General features: G+C 35.2%; 1 protein-coding gene across 1 annotated transcript; it reads left to right on the top strand.

Moving 5' to 3' along the window:
- Positions 1 to 5,173: 5,173 nt before the first annotated feature.
- Positions 5,174 to 8,091, top strand: LOC126810654 (fucolectin-6-like; the record flags this gene model as incomplete). Its single annotated transcript, XM_050535833.2, has 2 exons — positions 5,174 to 5,273; positions 7,994 to 8,091. Coding segments are annotated over 2 exons (198 nt in total), but the record flags the coding sequence as incomplete, so codon positions are not given.
- Between the last annotated feature and the right edge of the window lie 14,182 nt (positions 8,092 to 22,273).

Genomic DNA, 22,273 nt, shown 5'->3' with positions numbered 1-22,273 from the left:
ATCTAGGTTCTATCCATGTTCTTAACATGCATCCATCAGCCTTTAAATAATAGTCAAAAGTATTAAGGATTACTCAGCACATGGTTGGTGAGTTGCGAGCATAGTGGCGGACATGTTGTAGTGAATTACCCCTGTAAACTCATAGAGTTTTTACGTCTGAATTGAGTCTGAATTGAGTCAGAATTATGTCTGAATTGAGTATGAAAAGAGCCGAAAATGATCTATGAAACTTAAGTAATTTTCTTCTCTGTAAAATGTCAATATAAACATTCAATTACATTCAGTCAGTAAACTAATATAAAACCTATGATGATTCTCCTGTTTTAAAAGTCAAGACTCAAGTGACGGTAGTCAACAGAATCCGGAAAGTTCTAGCCCAGTCAGCCATGCCTGCCCTACTGCCATGCGCCTAGTTAAGCTCAGTGCACGACGTGCGATGTGTCGTGCACGGCAGCTATACAAGTTATCCAATCAGCAAATGCGCAAGCTCGAGTTTGACTTCCGAGGCGACAAGTCGCCGCACGACATGTCGAAATAATTGTATTTTGTCGACTTGTCGACTTGTCGGGTTGTGAATAAGTTGACGCGACAAGTCGACAAGTCGACAGAATTGACCCGACATTTCAACGAAATGAAGGCGACGGTCGTCGGGTTATTTTGTCGTGTCCGCAGGTTGATTTTGTCGACTTGTCGACTTGTCGCCTTCGACTGATTCACAACCCGACAAGTCGACAAAATACAATTATTTCGACTTGTCGTGCGGCGACTTGTCGCCTCGAAAGTTAATCTGTGCGCAAGTTATCCAATCAGCAAATGCGCAAGTTCAAGTTTGACTTCCGAGGCGACAAGTCGCCGAACAACAAGTCGAAAAAATTTAGATTCATTTGAATGGCAGCTAACAGCCACCATATAAATCAAAAGAAACGTTTGACTTTTCTTTGTATACTATGCTTCAATATTTCAATTGGTTCTTTCATGTACTCAATACTAGGCTTGAAATTTATACACCGTGTTTAAGGTCATGAGATTCAAAAGCCTATTGATTTTCAACGATTTCCGATATTTACCTCCAGAGTTATGGCCCTTGGTCACTTTGAAAAATCTTGTGGACGCTCCATAGGCTAAAGGTTTATATCCGATTGACTTTAAATTTAAACACAGTATTTAAGGCCACAAGACGAAGAGACCTATTGATTTCCCATACTTATTACCAGAGTTATTGCCCTTGATCACTTTGAAAAATCTCGTGGACGCTTTCGAGGCTAAAGTTAATATCCGATTGATTTTAGATTTATACACAGTGTTTAGGGTCATGAGATGAGGAATCCTATGGATTGTCAATGATTTCCGTTCATTATTACTGTCAGCGATATGACCCTTGAACACTTTGAAAAGTTGGTATGACTTTACATTTATACATAATGTTTAAGGTCATGAGTTGAGGAAACCTATTGATTTCCAACGATTTCCGATAATTACTGCCAGAGTTATGGCCCTTAATCACTTTGAAAAAAATTGGTATTTGATTGACGTCAGATTTATACACAATTTTAAAGGTCATGAGATGAGGAAGCCTATTGATTTCCAGCGATATCTGATTATTACTGCCAGTGTTATTGCCCTTGATCACTTTGAAAAATCTTTTAGATGCTCTAAAGTTAATATCCGATTTATTTGTGGACGCTCTAGAGGCTAATATTTAATATCTGATTGACTTTAGATTTATATACAGTATTTAGGGTCATGAGATGAGGAAGCCTGTTGATTTTCAATGATTTCTGATAATTACTGTCAGCATTATGGACCTTGATCACTTGAACGCTGTGAACGCTCTAGAAGCTAAAGTTGGTATCCGATTTATATTTATACACAATGATGAGGACACCTCTAGATTTTCAACGATTTCCAATAATTAATACCATAGTTAAGGCCCTTGATCACTTTGAAACATCTTGTTGATGATCTAAAGTCAATATCCGACTAATTTGAAATTTAGCCCTATTGATTGTCAATGCTTTCCGATAATTACTTCCAGAGTTATAATCCTTGATGATAAATGTTTGTATTGTAAACGTTCATATAGGGCAGCACTAGAAGCTAAACAAATTCTTAAATGTTTTCATTACGGACCAAAGAAAAAAATGTGACAACCCTTGTTGACTGCCGGACGACTTAGCCGCTGTTGGTTCTCTTTTGTGCTAAGAGGTTGATGTGCTCCTTTCTTTGCGATTCCTTTTGTTAAAAGGTTCTTTGACATTTCTAAAAAAATTATCTTGTAGTTTATTCATTTTGACTAAAGTATACATAGTTATTTATGTTTTATATGATAGAGAATTTTTAATATTTCAAAAATCTTTTTTAACAGAATTTACGGTGAATGTGAATTTGTTCCCTTTTGTGCTAAGAGGTTGATGTGCTCCTTTCTTTGCGATTCCTTTTGTTAAAAGGTTCTTTGACATTTCTTACAAAAATTATCTTGTAGTTTATTCATTTTGACTAAAGTATACATAGTTATTTATGTTTTATATGATAGAGAATTTTTAATATTTCAAAAATCTTTTTAACAGAATTTACGGTGAATGTGAATTTGTTGCTTTCGTAGCAAAATATAAGTGTAATGTGTCTGAATTCAATGAAAAATAATCATTTCTATAACATTCAATACATTGTAATTGTATATCCTTGCACTTAATCCTTCCTTAAACTACCCCCCTGAGATGACTAAATATTGGAGTGATTTAGTCAATGATTAAGTACAAGTCAACGTTCCAGAATACCACACTTTATGGTATTCTCGAACAATGATTAACCCAACAATTAGGCTAATCAAAGTTTATAAAAATCTTAGCTTAAAATTTAATCAGCTTTTCAGAATATGGCTGGTCAGAAAATCAGAGATTAAATCTATGATTAGCACTAATCCACTTTCGAAAATACGGGCCTTTAAAGTTGTTGTTTTTTTGTTCTTTAACATTTACAGCTGAACGACTACATGATGTTAATTATGAAGTATTTCAAACGAACCCGGATGTTAACAACTCGGACGTCCCCAACTGCTGTGCATCTGTGCCGAATTTCAATAAAGGAAAGAATATCATCCGATGCAATAGAAACGTTGCTGGAAGATTCTTGAAAATTTCCATCCAGAAATCCAATTTCTTGACACTCTGTGAAGTTGAAGTTTATGGAGTTTTGTGTGAGTATCATTGATCGATTGTGAGCAGTATGTTGAAATGAATTGTATTTAAGGTAAAGCAATAGTTATAGTGTTAGACAATTCTTTACCTAGCTATTTGAGGGCTGCTATGAAAGGAAATCCATCTCAGTACATGGCATATAAGTGATTTTGATGGAAGTAAAAAAACAATAAATTATATAATTTATAAACGTGCATTATGGGGGATTAGATAAAGAGTTGGCAGTTCTCGCTCTACTAGATAATAAATAGATACCGTTTAGAGAGTCTTATTGCTTCACTATGAATCGAGATATTAGAGATTGAATTTTAGGCCTAGCCTCAATCATCGGTAGGATTATCCATTCTGACGTTAAATCATCCTTTACAAAATGTATTCCAATCCGATTTATATCGCAGACTAGCGATGGCATCGAGAGTTGATTATGGTCTGGATAAGTTAATTAATGTGTAAATGTATATAGCATTTCAGGCCTAAAGAAAGACCTGCAATAGGCAGGTTTAGCTCTTGTATAATGTATGTTTAATTTTACCGACCAATTACATCGTTATTCCCGTGAGCGGCTGTATAGGTAGGATCACCCGTGCAATGCGCTGTCCATGGATCTCAAATGCTGCTAAGACCTGCCTGATATCATAATAAGTGTTAATATATATTTTAGTGGATGACTGTGGTATAAATGACTATGGATCCCAGACGTACAGATGTAAACAGCTACCAGGTATCCATCTATAATTGTATCTATATTATCTATAATTGGAAGATAATAATTACCAGAATGAAACCTGGGAATTTCTACCAAGACTTTGTAATCGTAGCCCATTTTGGGGCTCAGTGGGAATTCGGTAATTTTCTAGTGCAGGATTGGGAGCCTTAAATAAAACAGCGTCTGGTTATTCGGATGGAGCGACAAACCATGTTCCGTGTACATGTTAGAGTGCACACAAAAGAATACTTGACAGTTGGAGAAAAATAGACCGTAGCGCCACCGTCCTGACACAATTACCCTAATAGCACACTGTATGGTGTATACCCGTCTTGATTACTTTTTTTGGACCAACCGGGATTATGACAATCTGGTTAAAACACAGATCCTATTTCGTTTCGTTTTTATAGTTCAAATATTCGTTTTACTTGTCTTTACTACACTTGGATCTGGAAGAGTTGTTATTTAACTCGTGTTCTGCTTGAAATGAGGGGTCAGCCAATCAAATGGTCTGTCGAATCGAGTGTTTGACCTTTTTTGCCCGGAACTGTGGGTAATCCATTAGTAACATCAATGCTGATTGGTTAATCAAATGTCTGACGTCATAGGTCAAAAGTCGGTCTTTTGACCCCTGACATGACCTATCGCTATAACTTGTCAGATCTTCATGTAGTGTAGGCCATCGAGTACAACTTGTCAGATTTCATGTAGTGTAGGCCATCGAAAGTATAAAAAAACGAAACGAAATATAGATCTGTATTTTAATCTGATTGGGATTATGAAGACGTGCCATGCACTGTTTATTGCCATGACATTTTTCTTTACAGCTGTGTTTCCTTCCTCCTGTGCTTCAGGATGGCCGGATGGTTAGCACGTGTGCGCTGTATCAGAAGGTCTGTCATTGCTTCAACTGGCGTGGTTTCGATTCCCCGGTTGTACGTGACAAGGAGTAAGGTCGCCTATCCATCCAACCTCGTGGGTTTTCTCCAGTTCCTCCGGTTTCCTCCCACTGCTCAAGACCCCTAAGCGAGTGGATGTTAAACCAAATTTCTTTCCCGTCCTGCATTTATATATTTTTAGTGATAGGGGCAGAAACTTCACCTGAAATCAAATCTATGCTATACGTTGAATTGCATTTTTTCTTTTTAAAGGTGGACCTAATGTAGCTCTTAATGAACCATCCACAGACAGTTCATCGTTCTTGGGAGTAAACTTGGCGAGTTGGGCTAATGACGGTGTTGTACAAACTTCCGGTCACGAGTGTCAACATACGGATTATGATGACAGCAACCCCTGGTGGCAAGTTGATTTACAGGCCACATATAATATTACCAGTGTTACCATTGCTAACAGATTCGATTCTAAGGAAGGTAAATATTATCCAATCAATGACAGATCTAATGATGCACCCCCCACCCCCTGCAAACAGGAACAGCCGGTCCTATATTCGATAGTTTATATATTAGCGGACAAATTGTATTTTCTTCGCCTAATCTGTCTGGTGGATTTCAACTAAAAATGATCTGGTGTTGCCATAGAAACAATTAAAACACGTGGACACAGATCACCAAATATTCCTCCGCCATCACGAAGTAATGGTCAAAGTTATTTTAGTCTTTCTCTCCCTTCCCCCTTTTCCATGAAGATCTTTGAATATACATTTTATAGCTATAGGTTGGTTATATAAGGTTGGCATGCTGGGCGGACAGTTGTATGCTACTTTCAGTTTGTGTATCTTAAGTTTTGCATGGTGAACCCCATACTCCTTGCAGTGTTTCGTTTGATTAGAGCTAATCCAACTACTCACGGCTGTAAAGAAAGAAAATTCTTGTTCCAAATTATGACTGGTCAATAGTCCGATTAACAACCAATAACTAACTACGTAACAATATGATTACGCTTTAAACAGAGCTCCAAAATGGAACAAATATGTTTACATAACGTTACGTCATGGCTCACGATTTTATTATGCGCAATTAACCAGTGCATGACATAATATTGCCGAAAAACTAATTGTGTGACAAACGAGGCTATCAACACGTATATAATATAAACAATACTGTTTTGAGACGAACAACACTTTCACCGTTTTTAATACCTTAAATCACTGTCCAAAGTTTTAGGAAAGACCCCAGATTAAACGACGCGCTGTCATGCTACTGTGCTTGAGGAAGAACAGACACACTCCCTCTAAAGCGCAGGTATCAGAAGCTGGCCAGAGAGGGATTTCTCGGACTATTGCTTCAGGAATATGGATGAACCCCATACCTGCTTTTGAGGAAGAGGTCGTCACATGTTGCTCCATCTGTGATTGAAAGCGCTGGACCGCACGACAATGTGGGAAAACGTTAGAGCCGATCTAAGAGACGAGAATTAACATTAAAGTAAATGGGGAAATAATTAATGATCCGTGGCCATGTATACGGAGGCAGACCACCATTAAATTGTAGTTCGTCTATTTAGAGCAATTCGCTCTCTGTCTCTTTTCTACCCTTTTGCATGCCAATTTTTGTTGATTTTTTGGTCTAGAATGGACGAAGAGAATTTGAATTAACATTGTCTGTCGGGTTTTGGTAAATATTCATGATTTTGGGGCGGAAGGATAACAGAGTTATCAGTTGGTTACGGTGATATGTACGGCGAATAGTTACATGTGTGCACATATGCTTCCTCAAGTTTGTGTATCTCAAAATTGTGGTGGTCAACCTCATACAAATTTTAGTGCGAATAAATGACCATGTGTTTCTCTGTCTTTTGGGGAAAAGTTGGAGGTGAGCAAAGAGGCCAGAATTAACATTGTAGTCAATGGGGAAATTAATGGTGGTCTGCCTCCTGTGATAGAAATCGGGGGAGATAATCATCTGTAGGATACAGACCACAATAATACATGTATACCGATAGAATTAAACGGAGATAAACCTATTTCAGACCACAATTAGTACATGTAATACTGATAGAATTGATAGAACTAAAGGGAGCTAACCCTATTTCAGACCACAATTAGTCAATCTGGTTAAAACACAGATCCTATTTCGTTTCGTTTTTATAGTTCAAAATTTCTTTTTACTTGTCTTTACTACACTTGGATCTGGAAGAGTTGTTATTTAACTCGTGTTCTGAATGGTGTCAGGGATAAGCTAATGAAACGGTCTGTCACGGCGAGCTTTAGGCGTGTTTTGCACGGAACTGTGGGTAATCCACTAGTAACATCAATGCTGATTGGTTAATCAAATGTCTGACATCATAGGGTCATAAGTCGATCTTTTGACCCCTGACGTGACCTATCGCTATAACTTGTCAGATCGTCATGTAGTGTAGGTCATCGAAAGTATAAAAAACGAAACCAAATATAGATCTGTACTTTATAATCAGATTGACAATTAGTACATGTAATACCTTGTTAGAGCTAAAGGGAAATAACCCTATTTCATCTGTACCAAAATAAAAAGTGCAATTACAGGTTGATCAGACACGTTTGTTAGACGCGACAAATTCTATACGATTTACTGTTCGTTTCTGACTATTACACGAAAGATAGTTTGTTTTCGAATTTCAACTGAAGCTTTGTATTAAACTGTCGACAGTTAAAAATAGAATCTGCAACTTTTGTGATATCTGTACACCTAGGATTTAATATTTAGACAGTCACCCACTCTGTACGATTAACATTTAGGCTATGTTCGATATATTAAGCAAAATATATTTAGTTTTCTAATTTTAGCTGAACTTTTCGCATAAACTGTCGACAGTGGAAAACAATACAGCAACATTGTCTCTATATGACACGTTTGTTCCTTGGACAAATGTGCATCGCTTAAAGTACATGACACTTGACATGCTCATTCCTTTGACAAATGTGCATCACTTAACGGACGACAATGTTTCATGCTCGGTTCCCGGTCCATATATTGGTTTTGTATTTGTTGTTTTTAGATATATTATTATCTCCATTTTTTTTAAATTTCAGAGAGTGGAGATCGCTTGTGGAATACGAGTATCCTAGTCTATGAAACCGAACCATCAACATCAACACCATTTACATTATGTAAATTTATACCTGGGGAATTTGGTTGTACTATTCGTACCATAGAATGTGATGGAGTAACTATTGGTCGATGGGTTAAAATTACAAAACCTACAGAATTGTTAATTCTATGTGAAGTTGAAGTCACGGGAACACTAATTTAAAGTGGGTGGACAGGGAGAACGTCAAAGAAAGAAGAAACGGCGCTTTGATATATTAAAGAGCAAAAGAAGGACAATCTTAAAAATCATCTCTGAAAATAACATTTACGATTAACATTTCGTTATTTGGGATTCGGCAATAAAAAAGACCGGCTTACCTTTCATCCGATCATTTCCTCAATCTGACAGTAGGGGTAAGTGAACGTAGAGTGGTCGACTAGCAAGGGATGAAGTAATTTGAATGAAATTTCTAACATGTTTCAGCAATCAGCTCTTTATCTAATTCTTGATTAATGCATATTTAATGAATCAAACTTGGACATAGGGACTTTTACTCTGCAATCGTCCCGTAACTGTTCTACACGCGTTGGCGCATCAGAATGCGTGTGTGAACAACTCGACGTCTGGTATGTAACAGGTTGGTTACACCTGGCGTCATGTAATTAAACTTTCAAGTATATATATTTTAATTGAGATATCTGGCCGCCATTTTCATTAATTTATAAAATCTCCATCACCTTCATCAAAGCACCAATCTGATTAAAACACAGATCCTTTTTCGTTTTGTTTTTTATAGTTCAAAATTTCGCTTTACTTGTCTTTACTACACTAGGATCTGGAAGGGTTGTTAAATATACCGGCGTTCTCATTGAAGTGAGAAATTAGCCAATGAAACGGTCTGTTACGGTGAGTTCTTGGCGTTTGATGCACGGAACTGTGGGTAAACCACTGGAAACGTCAACGCTGATTTATCAATAACTGACGTCAAAGGGTCAAAAGCCGCTCGTACGATCCCCTGCCGCGACCTTCCAGATCTTCCAGGTCAGATCTTCATGTACAGTAGGCCATCGAAAGTGTAAAAAAGCGAAACGAAATATAGATCTGTACTTTAATCAGATTGACAAAACAATTCACATTTACAAAGTTTAATCAGGAAGAATAGTTATTTAAATATGAAAATCTGTTAAATAGATTGAGAGACGGGGAAATTTATAGTAAATTATTTGTTAATAGAAATTTTGTTTTTAATCAATTTAGGAATCTTTTCATAATAATTATTGGAAAAGGGACTATATGCCACTAAAGGATTATGTTCAACATCAGTATGAGATGAGGCGGTTAAGGGTGGACGTGAGCTTAGTAAACTAGAAGGGAAATATATTCAAGTCTGTAATACATAGACCCTCAAGTTTACTAAATGTCATTGATACTTATCGAAACGTCGTGCCTGTGTATAATAATCCAGTGATTGTTATCCCATATAACTGTGTTAGTTCTGTTATGTTTCCAATCACTAAATGCCACTAAAGAATTAGGCTTAATATCACCAGTGAAATTATTATTCATAATATAAGCAATATCAGTTAAATCATATCATATTCTTTATTATCTTATTTAATTAACATCGGATAGGGTACAATTCTTTTATTTCTCTTAGCATTGTTAAAACAATTCCAGATATGTTTTAATACATAGATCCCCCAAGTTTACTAAATGTCATTGCGCTTGCCTACCGATAAGAGGATACTTATCGAAACGCCGTGCTTGTGTATAATAAACCAATGACTGGTGTCCCATATAACTGTGTTAGTTCTGTTTTCTCCAATCACTTCATGGCACTAAAGGATGTTTAATATCATTAGTGACATTGGTAAAATAATTCTTTATAATATAAGCAATATCCACTAAATCATCATATGTTTTAAATATTTGTTATCTTGAACGGCAGTTTTGAAATATTTAGACATAGAATTTGTTAAATTTTGTATTTTTTTTCGCCATTGTTTGCACTTGATATGATTCTCTTGCTTTTCGAGCGTTGTTGATTTCTGAATTAAACTATTCTGTTTTTTTTATTCGTTTTCGTTTTGTGGGCGTATGCAGTTTAAGGATAGCATTAAATAATGTATACTATAATTCTAATGCTATATTTAGGTTATCTAGACTCTCAATATCTGAAATGCTTTGAAGAGAAAGATCATTTAAAAATATTATACCAGCTTAGACTGGATGCAGATAGCTATGGTATGAGTTTATTTAAAAAAGCAAATTAAATCGTTTATGAAATATTGTAGTGAAAATAACAGGAAATTGGGTCTAAGCGCATGGCTAAATTCCTACTGTTCATTTAAGGATAGTACTAACGGCATTTAGTCAATTAAACAACATATAGCAAAAACCCAAGGGTAGAAAACCATCAAGGTTGTGGGTAATTGGCAGACATCAGGCAGATTCGTAGAAGGCAATTTATATCAGCAAACTCGCTATGACGAATTCGGTGCGCTTGAGAGATAGAGTGAATGACTTTATTTTTAATCTATGCTTGTAACCTATGTATCCATTGCTTGACATAAAATGTAGAAACGAAGTGTGGTATTGTTACTCATGTGTGTAACCATAACCTGACTAATTTGAGTAAGTTCACAACATGGAGATGTCAGAGATCCATTTAAAGATACATCCTAGCCATAAAGTAAAGAATTACAAATATAACCAGAAACAATACTTGACGGTCACAAGGCTATTAAAATATAAAGCAGAGGAGAGAGTATGCGTCACGCGTTAGGTATGTGGAGTTTCCGGAAGTGCGACTCACAGAACTGCATCGTATGACATATTTGACTTGGTTGCCGAACTGCACAGTGTTACAATAGTCCCACATTTTGCAGCCACATCTTCTTTTTAACCCCTCCCAATCCATTTATTAGGTAATACCGGGTAGTATTGGGTGGTATTGGAACAGTCTTCCTGCCCTCCTAGCACATCTACTCTCTCCATCAACCCACTGCTTTGATGCTGGCGGAGTCGTTGGATTCACGTCCCATCCAAAACACTAAAACTTCTTGCAATCGTTTAACCACAGGAAACGTTACCACTGGTGGTCTTGGGAATTATTCCAGGTCAGACTTTTATGACTTTTAAATGTCTTATATTTGTATTTCTACAACGTGGTTATTTAAAACAATTGATTTCTTTTGTTTACATAGGCGTAAGGGCTCGGGGCTGGTGGTGGGGTGCAGAACCCGAAATGCCCGAAACAATTTCAGGGTACAGGGGTACAGGCAGCTGCGCTGGTCTTCTGCGAGAGCGGAGGAGCGGAGCTTACCGTGTAGGGACCCAATTTCAATCAACCAATCAATCAATCGTTCATAGTAGTCAACGATGACGGGTCCGTCGGAAGAAGATTTTGAAAATTTAATTGCTGCAAACGCGTTTTCCTGCTGTTTCAGCCTGTGTGGATACCGCAACTTCAATGTGATCCAAAATAGCGTTACAAACCTTAATCCCCAACAACCAATCAAGTATCTCGGACTATGGGGGGGGGGGTCTCTACCCCCCCCCCCCTCATACCGCAAATGCATTTCTCTTCTAATTTAGCTCGTGAATTAAGCAACTCCGAAATTGTCCAGTGGTTCTGTAACCGAAATCCCACTCTATGTCGCCCTGGTATTGAATTAAAAGTAAAATAAAATTAACGTTTTATTAGATTTCGGGCACTTTCTTTTGCCAACTAGATGAAATAATATTTCTTTTTGACTTTACGCGTCTGCCCGAAAGTTAGCTGAGTGGCAGACCCCTGGCTCGTACGCCTACGGTTGTTTACTAAATAATTTTCAAAATTCTTTATCTTTTTTATTTTCTATTTAAATTCTTTATTAATTTTTTTTTAATTTCTTTCTATTTGATGATAAATCATGAAATATTCACTATCAAACAAGTTCGTATTATCAAAAATACCCTCTGATGTGTGGTGGCACGGTGGAAGACTTTTCTCTTAACACTTTGTTTTCCACGAGGTACCCTTCACTCTTGAAAGAAATAAAGTTTCTTAGCTTACATATCAGAGACTCTTTGCCTTTCAATATATGTTCTTTATTGTGGGTTTTACTTTTTGATAGGGTATAGTTACAGATTGTCGAAAACCCCAGAACTTTATAAAATGGTGATAAAACGGAGTGCCTTGTTGTTGTGGCCTTCTACTGTTTGTTGACAATACTGATAAAAAGAAGGGGTTTGTTGTTCTGGCTTTTTACTGATCGTCAAAAATGGGACTATTGGATAAGTTAATTTCCGTTTTTGCAAACACGACAAATTAAATAGAAATCTTCAAATTGGCTAAATTCGTATCAAGCTATAAATAAGTAATAATACCGTGTGTTGGGTAAATATGGAATAACTTGTTATCCAGATACAATAAACAATAGGAAGCGTCCATTGATAGAGAACTTGTGTTAATCACGGCTACAACAAATTACCCCCCCCCCCCCCTCCTCCAACCCACACCACACATTGATAGAGAACTTGTGTTAATTACGACTACAATCGGGACTAACACATGGTTCAATTTTATTTCAATAATTCGCTTGCGCGTACGGGTCTTTATCAGTGGGAGGAAACCGGAGGACCCGGAGAAAAGCCACGAGGTTGGACAGGGGACCCTACTCATTGTCACGTACACCCGGGGAATCGAAACCATGTCAGTTGACTTAATGACAGACCTTATGATACAGCGCGCTCGCGCTAACCATCCGGCCACCCCCTACTCCAAGTTAAACAAAGTACAGAGACTTATTTTGTTTTAATAAGTTTTATTTTAAAAGAAATTCATATTTAAATAAAAATATAAATAAAACGTTCTTGATACGTGTCCTTTAAATATATTGGTATGTCGGAAACTTTTATACCTTGATACACAGCAACAGCTACATGTGTCTAAGAACAATAACTCGCCGGGTTTACTAACCGGAAATGGATGTTGTCATGTACCCCGGTATAGGATTTATCATCCAGATTTCAAGCTTACTCCGTTTCTTACCTTCTCAATTAAACGTCTGACATCTAACTCTGTTCAACTTATATATATATACTAACCTTATAGACAGGTAACTCTGTTCAACTTATATATACTAACCTTATAGACAGGTAACTCTGTACAACTTCTAACCTTATGGCATCTAACTCTGTTCAACTTATATATATACTTTAACTTATCTTATATCTACCTCTTTTTAACTTAGAGATTATTGTTACTATTATTAGATATAAATACTGTCACTGATTGGCAGACCGTGTTTATTGTCTTGATTAAGTATATTATTGATAATCCCTTTATACACAGTTTAATTATTTATAGATCACGCGCTACAGGTATTCATTGAGTACACTGTATATTTAGGATACAATGGGGTGTTCCCACTTAGCCGGCAGGCTTTGATGTCAAATTTTGCCGCTAATCCAGAGTTAATCCTAGAACAATGGTGTTATAAACTACAGTCCATATCTTTTTTAAGACTAAAACTGTATTGATTTTAATAAATTTAACTTTTATTAAATAACATTAAATAGCTTAATTACACATATACAATATCGACCTAGTTATATATACATATAGATATACAGTTAATCTATATATGATGACTGTACAAGACAGTATTCACCTAGCCGACACACGGCTAGTCTATATATTCTGTAGTCTCCTTGCTCACAGAAATATATATAATCTACTAAAACTTGTACAAAATCGCTGTATTTTTATTTGGTAAATCTTGAAATGTCTAATTATAATATTGTATTTTTATTTTTTTTTTATTCTTCAGAAAAACGACATTGAATTCGCGAATAGTACCTTCGGCAAATTAAATTCTAAAAACATTTTTATTTTGTATTAGTAAAATAAATAAAGACGTTTTTAGTATTTGTAAGTAAAAATTATTTCCTATTTAGTGTAAATTTGTATTAAAATGAGTAAAAGGCACCATTCTGCCCGAACCATTAACGTCTTATGTAACGTTCCTCAGAGTTCCTGGTCCAAACCTCATATGCAAAATATACACAGCAAAGTTCTACTTTTAACAATAATTATATATAAATAGATATATTTTAACCTGATAATATAATATAGAAACTCACCTTTTCATGTAGATTATTGTAGATAAAACCAGAGACCTCACGTTAATTAACAAAGCTGAACGCCTGTATAAAATATATAACTGTTCGAGTCTTAGTCAATCCAAGTAAGGTCCTTGGTAAACACGTCTACCCCCATAGCACTGAAATCAGTGATGGCGGGAGCGCTACAGACGTATTACCTTAGACCGGGACCAGTCAGACTGTTCCGTGAAGTTAACCAGAGTTAGAAAGCCCCGGAAAGAAACGAAGTAAGCTTTGTAAATCCAATGGAAAAATTCTATCGGAATAGACGACAACACCCATTTCCAGTCGGCCATTTTGTCCACGGTATACACCGGGTAACCGTCCTGTAATGGGTTGTTCTGCTCTCGTTCTCACAGAGTGTTGTTCCACTTATGCTAAGATGTCGACCTCTTTTATACCCACCATGACGCCATGTTGCTATGTATAAAACATGTCTACCCTGCAGAAATACAGGGTGACAATACACCCCACGTGACAACGCTATTATTAGGAGTCACGTGACAGTTGTTAGTCCACACAAATCGATGTAAACAAAACGACCAATAAACATGCGTCATACAGGGTGCTATGAGGCAAATTTTGCCCGGGCAGCGGCACTATGGCCTACTCTTATATCAAATTCCAACTGCCAAGGGATCTTTTATGTGCACAATAATGTGTTCACAGGACCTCAGTTTTTCGTCCCATCCGAACGACTAGACAGCTGTCCTTGTCAGACCCTCCTTCCTGCACAACTGACAGGGGGAAACCGCGTCGGAAAATCCAGATGAACTTTCTGGGCCAATGCAGGGAGCGAACACGCGACCTCCAGGCTAGCGATCCAGAGTCTTACCCACTTAGCCACCGTGGCTCTTTGGTCTAATGAAATTTGAGAGGGAATTGTTATAAATAGAGGGAATTACTAGTCTTGCGTCAGTAGGGGTCAGACCACCATTAATATTCACTATATCTGTAGTTTTGCAGTTGTGTAGTTCATTTATTTATAGAAATTATCTCTCTTTCTTCCCTTTCAATGTTGGTTTATTTGTTGGTTTGGTATCGAATAAGAAAGTTTGAATTAATATTTTCTGCCAAGTTTTGATAAATTTGTAAAGCTCCAAATTTCAGTGATCAACCTCAGGCAACATTTGAAGCAAATATGTACATTAATTGCTTAATTAGCATCACGTGATTCCTCACGCTTTGATTATATGTCAACCCCCTATCAATTAGCCTATTATTTATTTACGTGTTAAAAAGTTATGTTATCAATTGAACCAATCACCTTGTATCGTAACAACATAGGTCTTAGGGCCTCTTTGTCAACGAATATAAATATTATCTTTTAGATTACTAATTATCATTTGTACTTGAAAACGATAAGAGAATACTTGTCGATAAGTCGTGCTATATGTGTATAAACCAGTGATTATTTTCAATATAAATTCTGTTGTGTTTTTTAAATACATTGCCATTTGTTGCTCTGTCTGTAGACCATAATTAGCATTGAAGTCAATGGGAGAATTAATTGTGATCTGCATCCAGTTAAATAAAGATTTATCTCCCTTGCATTGAAATACGATGGTCAATAAAGATGCGCATACACGTTTTGCTACGATAAAATCAGGGCCGGTGGAAGCAATTCTTGATTGGAGGGGGGGGGGGGGGCTACCATACTAGATCTTTAGGCGAGGGTCCAGGGGCCGCCCCACCCCTTTCCCCCGCACTGCGCGGGACCAGGAAATATAGCCCGAACAGTCACAGGCTCTTTGACGTTCAAGCCAACATGTACACGAGGCGTTGGACTTTCGTTCCACGTCAGCCACTAAAAGTTGTTCCTTGCCAGTCCCACGGATCTGCACTATATGGAACGTCGTTTGTAAAATAATTATTTAATTTTTTTGATAGCAAAAAACATTAGATTTAACCCCGAATATATATATATTTAGATAAATATTAGAACAAAAATGGCATATATGTAAATATCAAAAAATATTATAGCTAAATGTCGAGTTTTTGGTCTATGAAAAACTTTAAATGTTATATCTTGATTTCACATCGCTTAGTTAAATATATAGCTAAATGTGCTGTTTTTCGTAGGTATAAATGCTAAATACTAAATCACTGAAAAATCTAAAGTTAAATATTTAGCTAAATATATAAACATTTAGCTAAATATATAGCTGGATGTATATATTTAGTTAAATATATAAACATTTAACTATATTTAGTTAAATATATATATTTAGTTAAATATATATATTTAGTTAAATATATATATTTAGTTAAATATATAAACAGTTAACTAAATATATAAATATCATGCTAAATATATATGTTTAGCTAAATGTATAAATATTTAACTAAATATATATTTGTGGTCCCGCCAATATTTCTATTATCGTAAGCGACACAAAAAACTGCGCATAAAATGATGACGTGTACCCGACACGTGAGTCTTGGCACAATAGGCCTACTAGCAATTAGAAATGGAAGCTGACCACGAACTTGTAACCCGAATCACGGCCGTGGTACTCCGTGCCGTTCGCACAGATCAAGGCAAGGTGCAGTCAATGGAAAGTTGTACACTACGTCATCGTTTAGTGTGAAGTCGCTTACAACAATAATTACTTTACAAACGGCGTGGTACAGTTGCGCTTTGTAAATTTAACTATATGTTTAGCTAAATATATAATTATTTAGCTAAATATATAATTATTTAGCTAAATATATAATTATTTAGCTAAATATATAATTATTTAGCTAAATATATAATTATTTAGCTAAATATATAAATATTTAGCTAAATATATATTATTTAGCTAAATATATAAATGTTTAACAAAATATATAAAATATAACATATATATTTAGCTAAATGTTTAAACATTTAACTACTGTCTGATTCATCGTAAATTTTAAACGGATTTCTTCGATTATGAACAAACTACTTAACGTTGGTTATTATAAACATACCTGTGTGTTTGTAATGAACTCCCGTTCGATAAAATCCATTGCACAACTAATTATCACAACGATGAAAACAAGTTCTCTCTTGAAAAATTGAAATATCACAAACTTTTCCCAGACAAAAATACCAATATGGAAGATGGTTACGTCACTCTGCGGAAGATATCATTTCGTATTAGGGGTGACAGCATAGGAAATTCAAGTACAATTACGACAAGAATCCATGACCACTCGGACCAAAGATCACTCGGTTCAAGACCAGTCGGACCAAGTGATAGACCACTCAGCCCAAACAAATAGACTACTCGGACCATACAAAAAGACTATTCGGACCCAACAGAAAGACGACTCGGACCAATAATAAAATATTGTTTTAATAAATTGATAATTGCGTTTGTTTTAATATAATTACTCGAACCAATAATAAAGTGTTATTTTAATAAATTGATAATTGTGTTTATTTTAATATGACTACTCGAACCAATAATAAAGTGTTATTTGAATAAATTGATAATTGTGTGTGTTTTAATATGACTACTCGAACTAATAATAACGTGTTGTTTGAATAAATTGATAATTGTATTCCAAATCGCAAAATATCGAGAACCACACTTGTAGTCACGTTTAAAAAGGGGCATATAAACGTCCGGTCTTCGTATTATTATGTGCTGTTTATATTAACGCATCAAGGGCGGATAACTTGAAAACGTGTCTCCACCCCCCCCCCCCTCATATATAGTAACCCAGGGGTTAGTGGGGTAGGACGGAATGAAACCACTGGGGATACCGCGAATGTGGAAAAAGTAAAATTAGGCTATCAGACAAGAACAGTATACCCGTATATGTAGAAACTGTCAAAAGTCTGGACATACCGAGTCTCATTGCAAGAGTAAAGAAAAATTAGATTGATATTTTTTTTTGGCACCATTATTAATTAATTTTAAAACTAATCGTTGATTTATTTACGTACACAAAATTGAACCAAACAACTCTAAATATAAGAATTCCGTATAAGAATTATTTGCTTCTTTGTATTGTGATTTAATAATAAATAAATAGCATATTGTCTAGCCTTATAATATAATTTAATTGGTCCGACTGGTCTTGTTTTGGTCCGACTGGTCTTAGTCCGAGTAGTCTTTGGTCCGAGTGGTCTGGATACCTACGACAATTGGCATTGAGTTTGAGCGTTCGCACACATAACTACCCGCATTCCTGTATTTAGTTACCGTCTTTTACATTCTAGTAAAATCTCTGCAAATTTTATAGCTTTACTTTTTGAAATATTTTGTTCTAATTATTTGATTAGCGACTCGGATGAGATTATTTACTTTTGAACACGCATGCCGCACAAACACAACTATACATTCGTTTTACGGGCTTTATCACACTTCGGTCAAAACTGTCGAATCGAGAATTAATGTTCCGCTTCTTACGGGGTCATACGGGCTTAGTAGCATTATATACCCACCCGGGCACCCAATACGGCAATAGACACGCTGAGGGCTGCAGCAACACGCTTAAAGATGTTACTGAAGCGGTTATTATTCGATCGAAAGAATGCGTATAAAATTAAAAATACACTCAGAGAATTCGGAGGTAAGCTTCATGATCCTTGTTAAATTATTTATAACATAAAGAAGATAGGATATTTATAGTTTATTCATGACTTTATTTTTACGAGTATCCGTGCAATCAGTGATATTTTAATTGTGAAGAAAATTTGATAGACTGGCGATCAATGGTTTCCATATAAATCTCCTTTGTAATTGCCTTCAATTGATATTTTTCGTCGCCCAAACCCATATACGATCAAAATGATCGCGCTGTCAAACTATCTTTCAATGTTAACCAACCCCCGCAACAGGTATATTGGATTCGACCAATACGTCACGAAGACATGGTTGACATCGACTCTGTCGAAATTACAAGTAAATTTTCAAATTTTTCAAGAGAGAAATTGTTCTCATCGTTGTGATAATTAGTTGTGCAATGGATTTTATCGAACGGGAGTTCATTACAAACACACAGGTAAGTTTATAATAACCAAAGTTAAGTAGTTTGTTCATAATCGAAGAAATCCGTTTAAAATTTACGATGAATCAGACAGTAAATATTTAGCTAAATATTTATATATCATCAAATCTCTTGTTTTGGTCTTAATATTCAATGCTAAATGTTAAATATGAAAATAGAGACAAATCAAGAAATATTTATATATATTATGTTAAATATTGAGTTTTTGTTGTATTTTTAGTTTAAATATTAAAAGTGAAAAATTTGCACAAAAGTCGAGATTTAACTATATATATAAATTTAAATTAAATCTAGTGTTTTTGATATATAAAAAGCTAAATAATTAATTTATAAACGGTGCCCCATAGACCTACTCTGAAAAAAAGGTACACATTTACGTATTTTACCTATATTTCTGATATTAAAATAGCACAATTTACAAATATTATTTACTTGAGCTCCCATAAGCATAAAACTATCAAAGATTGCGCCAATACTACGAGCAGAATAAGATGAAAATATATCACAATTACCAATTACAACAGGGGGGTTATCATGTGCAAATTTACTTAATTGATGCCTTGAGCCTAATAACAAATATTCGGTTTTATCATCATTCAATTTTAAAAAGTTCTTTGACATCCATTTTCTAATTTCACTAATACAGTTCTCAAGTTGCAATTGTGATAAATTGAAAGAAGATGGACAATTAGGTGTAAATGAAATATATAATTGAGTATCATCGGGAACAGAAACCATAGACAAACTACTACATGATTTTAAAAACATAAACTGTCTTCTATTTGGGTCCACTACCTACAGTCTAGATGTTAACACTAACACTTTTAATCAAGTTCATAAGTTTATTGATATGACAAAAAGATTTTAATGTCGATAAAATAGTATTTTATCATTTATTAAATGTATAATTTGACTTTTTCCCGATGTTTATTAAAAATATCTATTATGCTTGTGTATGTATAACTATGACTTATTACATATATTGTACATTTTCATCCATTCTATTATATTTATATAATATGTATGTGTTTGCCATTTTAACTATGTTTATCAGTGGTTCTGAACATTTCTTTTGCCAACGGCACACCTTGGAACACATGAAAAAATAGCGGCACACCTGGCTAAATATATATGAAAAATATTTGAATTTTGCAAAATAAAAACATGGTAAGTCAGAGTGAATACAACCGTAGACACGGACTGGTCATAGATACGTAGAGTGTTTTAAAGTAAATAAAGAAAAACACAGCTATGAACTTACCAGTGAATACTCAATTGGAATCACGTGGTTTTTCGCAATTGTTAGTGTGTCGTTCAAAATTTCGCGGCACATTTAGGAAGATCTTACGGCAAACTGTATTTCACCAAAAACATACCAACAAAAATAAATCTCGAACAGCAAATTTCCAAATACATATCTCCAGATACCATGAGCTAGCAAAACCAATAATGTCAAAAAAACATTTCTCCAAATTTTATGAAACAATATGACGACAACGGGCGCTAGTGGTGGGCTGTGGAACGACTAGACCAACCGATAAAACAGTAACTGTACTATACTTTCCTTTGGTAATACACATTCTTTCTTGTAATTTAAAGCTTATATATTAAAGTTTCAATTTCATATTTTTAAGTTATATTTTTAAAATTTATTAAAATAAAGCCTTAAAATAGATGGTATCTATAAACAGTCCTACCTTGTTAAAGAATAATCCTATTAATCCTATAATTCACTGTTGCCAGTTGAGAAATTGGCAAAAATATCATTTTCAACTTCAAATTCAAACGTTTGAAGATAGCTATTCCATGGGGGGAATAGGAAAACAAGGGAGGTAATTGTGTTATTATTTCCTGTGTCAATGATTTGTACATGTGGGAAATAATGCCTATGATCGTATAATAGTGAGTTGATAACCTATTGAGCAAAAGACATAGAAATACTTATGTTTTGACTTTCTTAGAAAATATGAAATTCTCGCTTTAAACATACATTATGCAAGAGGTAAATCTGCCTATTGTAGGTCTTTCTTTAGGCCTGAAATGTTATCTAAATTATTAATAAGACATTAATTAACTTATCCAGGCCATAATCAACTCTCGATGGCATCGGATTTCTCCGATATTAAATAGATTAGAACAGTTCAGTCATATTTTGATTTAAGCTAAAAATGGAGGAGCGAGACTTACGAACAAGTCTCTTTAATTATTAAACTCTTTATATAATAATAATGTACTTATAATTTGGTAAATAATTTCGTTGAGGTGATGAATTATACTAAAATCTTTTCAGATTGATAGAGAGAGAGAGAGGGGGGAGAGAGAGAGAGAGAGAGAGAGAGAGAGAGAGAGTTTAACGTCCACACGTCACAAAATAGGTCATTTCGGGACTAACATATGGTTCAATTTTTATTTCAACAATTCGCTTGCTCGTAGGGGTCTTTAGCAGTAGGAGGAAACCGGAGGACCCGGAGAAAATCCACGAGGTTGGACAGACGACCCTACTCCTTGTCACGTACAATCGGGGAATCGAAACCACGCCAGTTGACTCAATGACAGACTTTATGATACAGCGCGCACGTGCTAACCATTCAGCCATCCAACTCCCCAGATAGATAGATAGACGTAGATCGACATTTTTTTTTTATTGTTGCGTTTTTAGTTTGTTATTTTCAAATAAATTCATCAGCATATTATACTAAAATATTACAGATGGATAGCAAGACGTATATCGACTTTATTTTAATCAATATTACACTGGATAAAATCCACCTGCTTACACGTGTTTACTTCTTTTTGTTCATTAAAATACTAACATATCAATATCAATATCAATAACATTCAATTACCGAATCTGAAAATAAGTCGTTGCTTTTATACATTCTTCGCCTTTCAGAAATGACAATGTATTTACAAAATTATCAGTACATAGTTTAGAATTATAAATATATATAGAGTTAATCTATTACAAAGAAAAATATTATACGTATATACATTGTCTGATAATTTTTATGATTATTAATTATATAAAACTTTAATTACAGGGTGAACGAACTGTATCTTATCATAGGACTAAAAACAAGCCGGGTCTTACATAAATACATCTCCCCTACGTAATTCAGAGAACCAATAAACAAAAAGAACGAATAACAAACTAAAGACGAAATCAACCACCATACCGGACAATAAAACCATCACAGGCTGGAGAATTTATTTGAAAATTACCTACTCAAAACACAAAAGAAAATATTTACACGGCATGCACGGT

This window comes from Patella vulgata, chromosome 2, assembly GCF_932274485.2.
Source record: "Patella vulgata chromosome 2, xgPatVulg1.2, whole genome shotgun sequence".
In the NCBI taxonomy this organism is placed as follows: domain Eukaryota; kingdom Metazoa; phylum Mollusca; class Gastropoda; family Patellidae; genus Patella; species Patella vulgata.
Note: the sequence above shows the minus strand (reverse complement) of the source record. Positions and strands in the feature narration are given on the sequence as shown.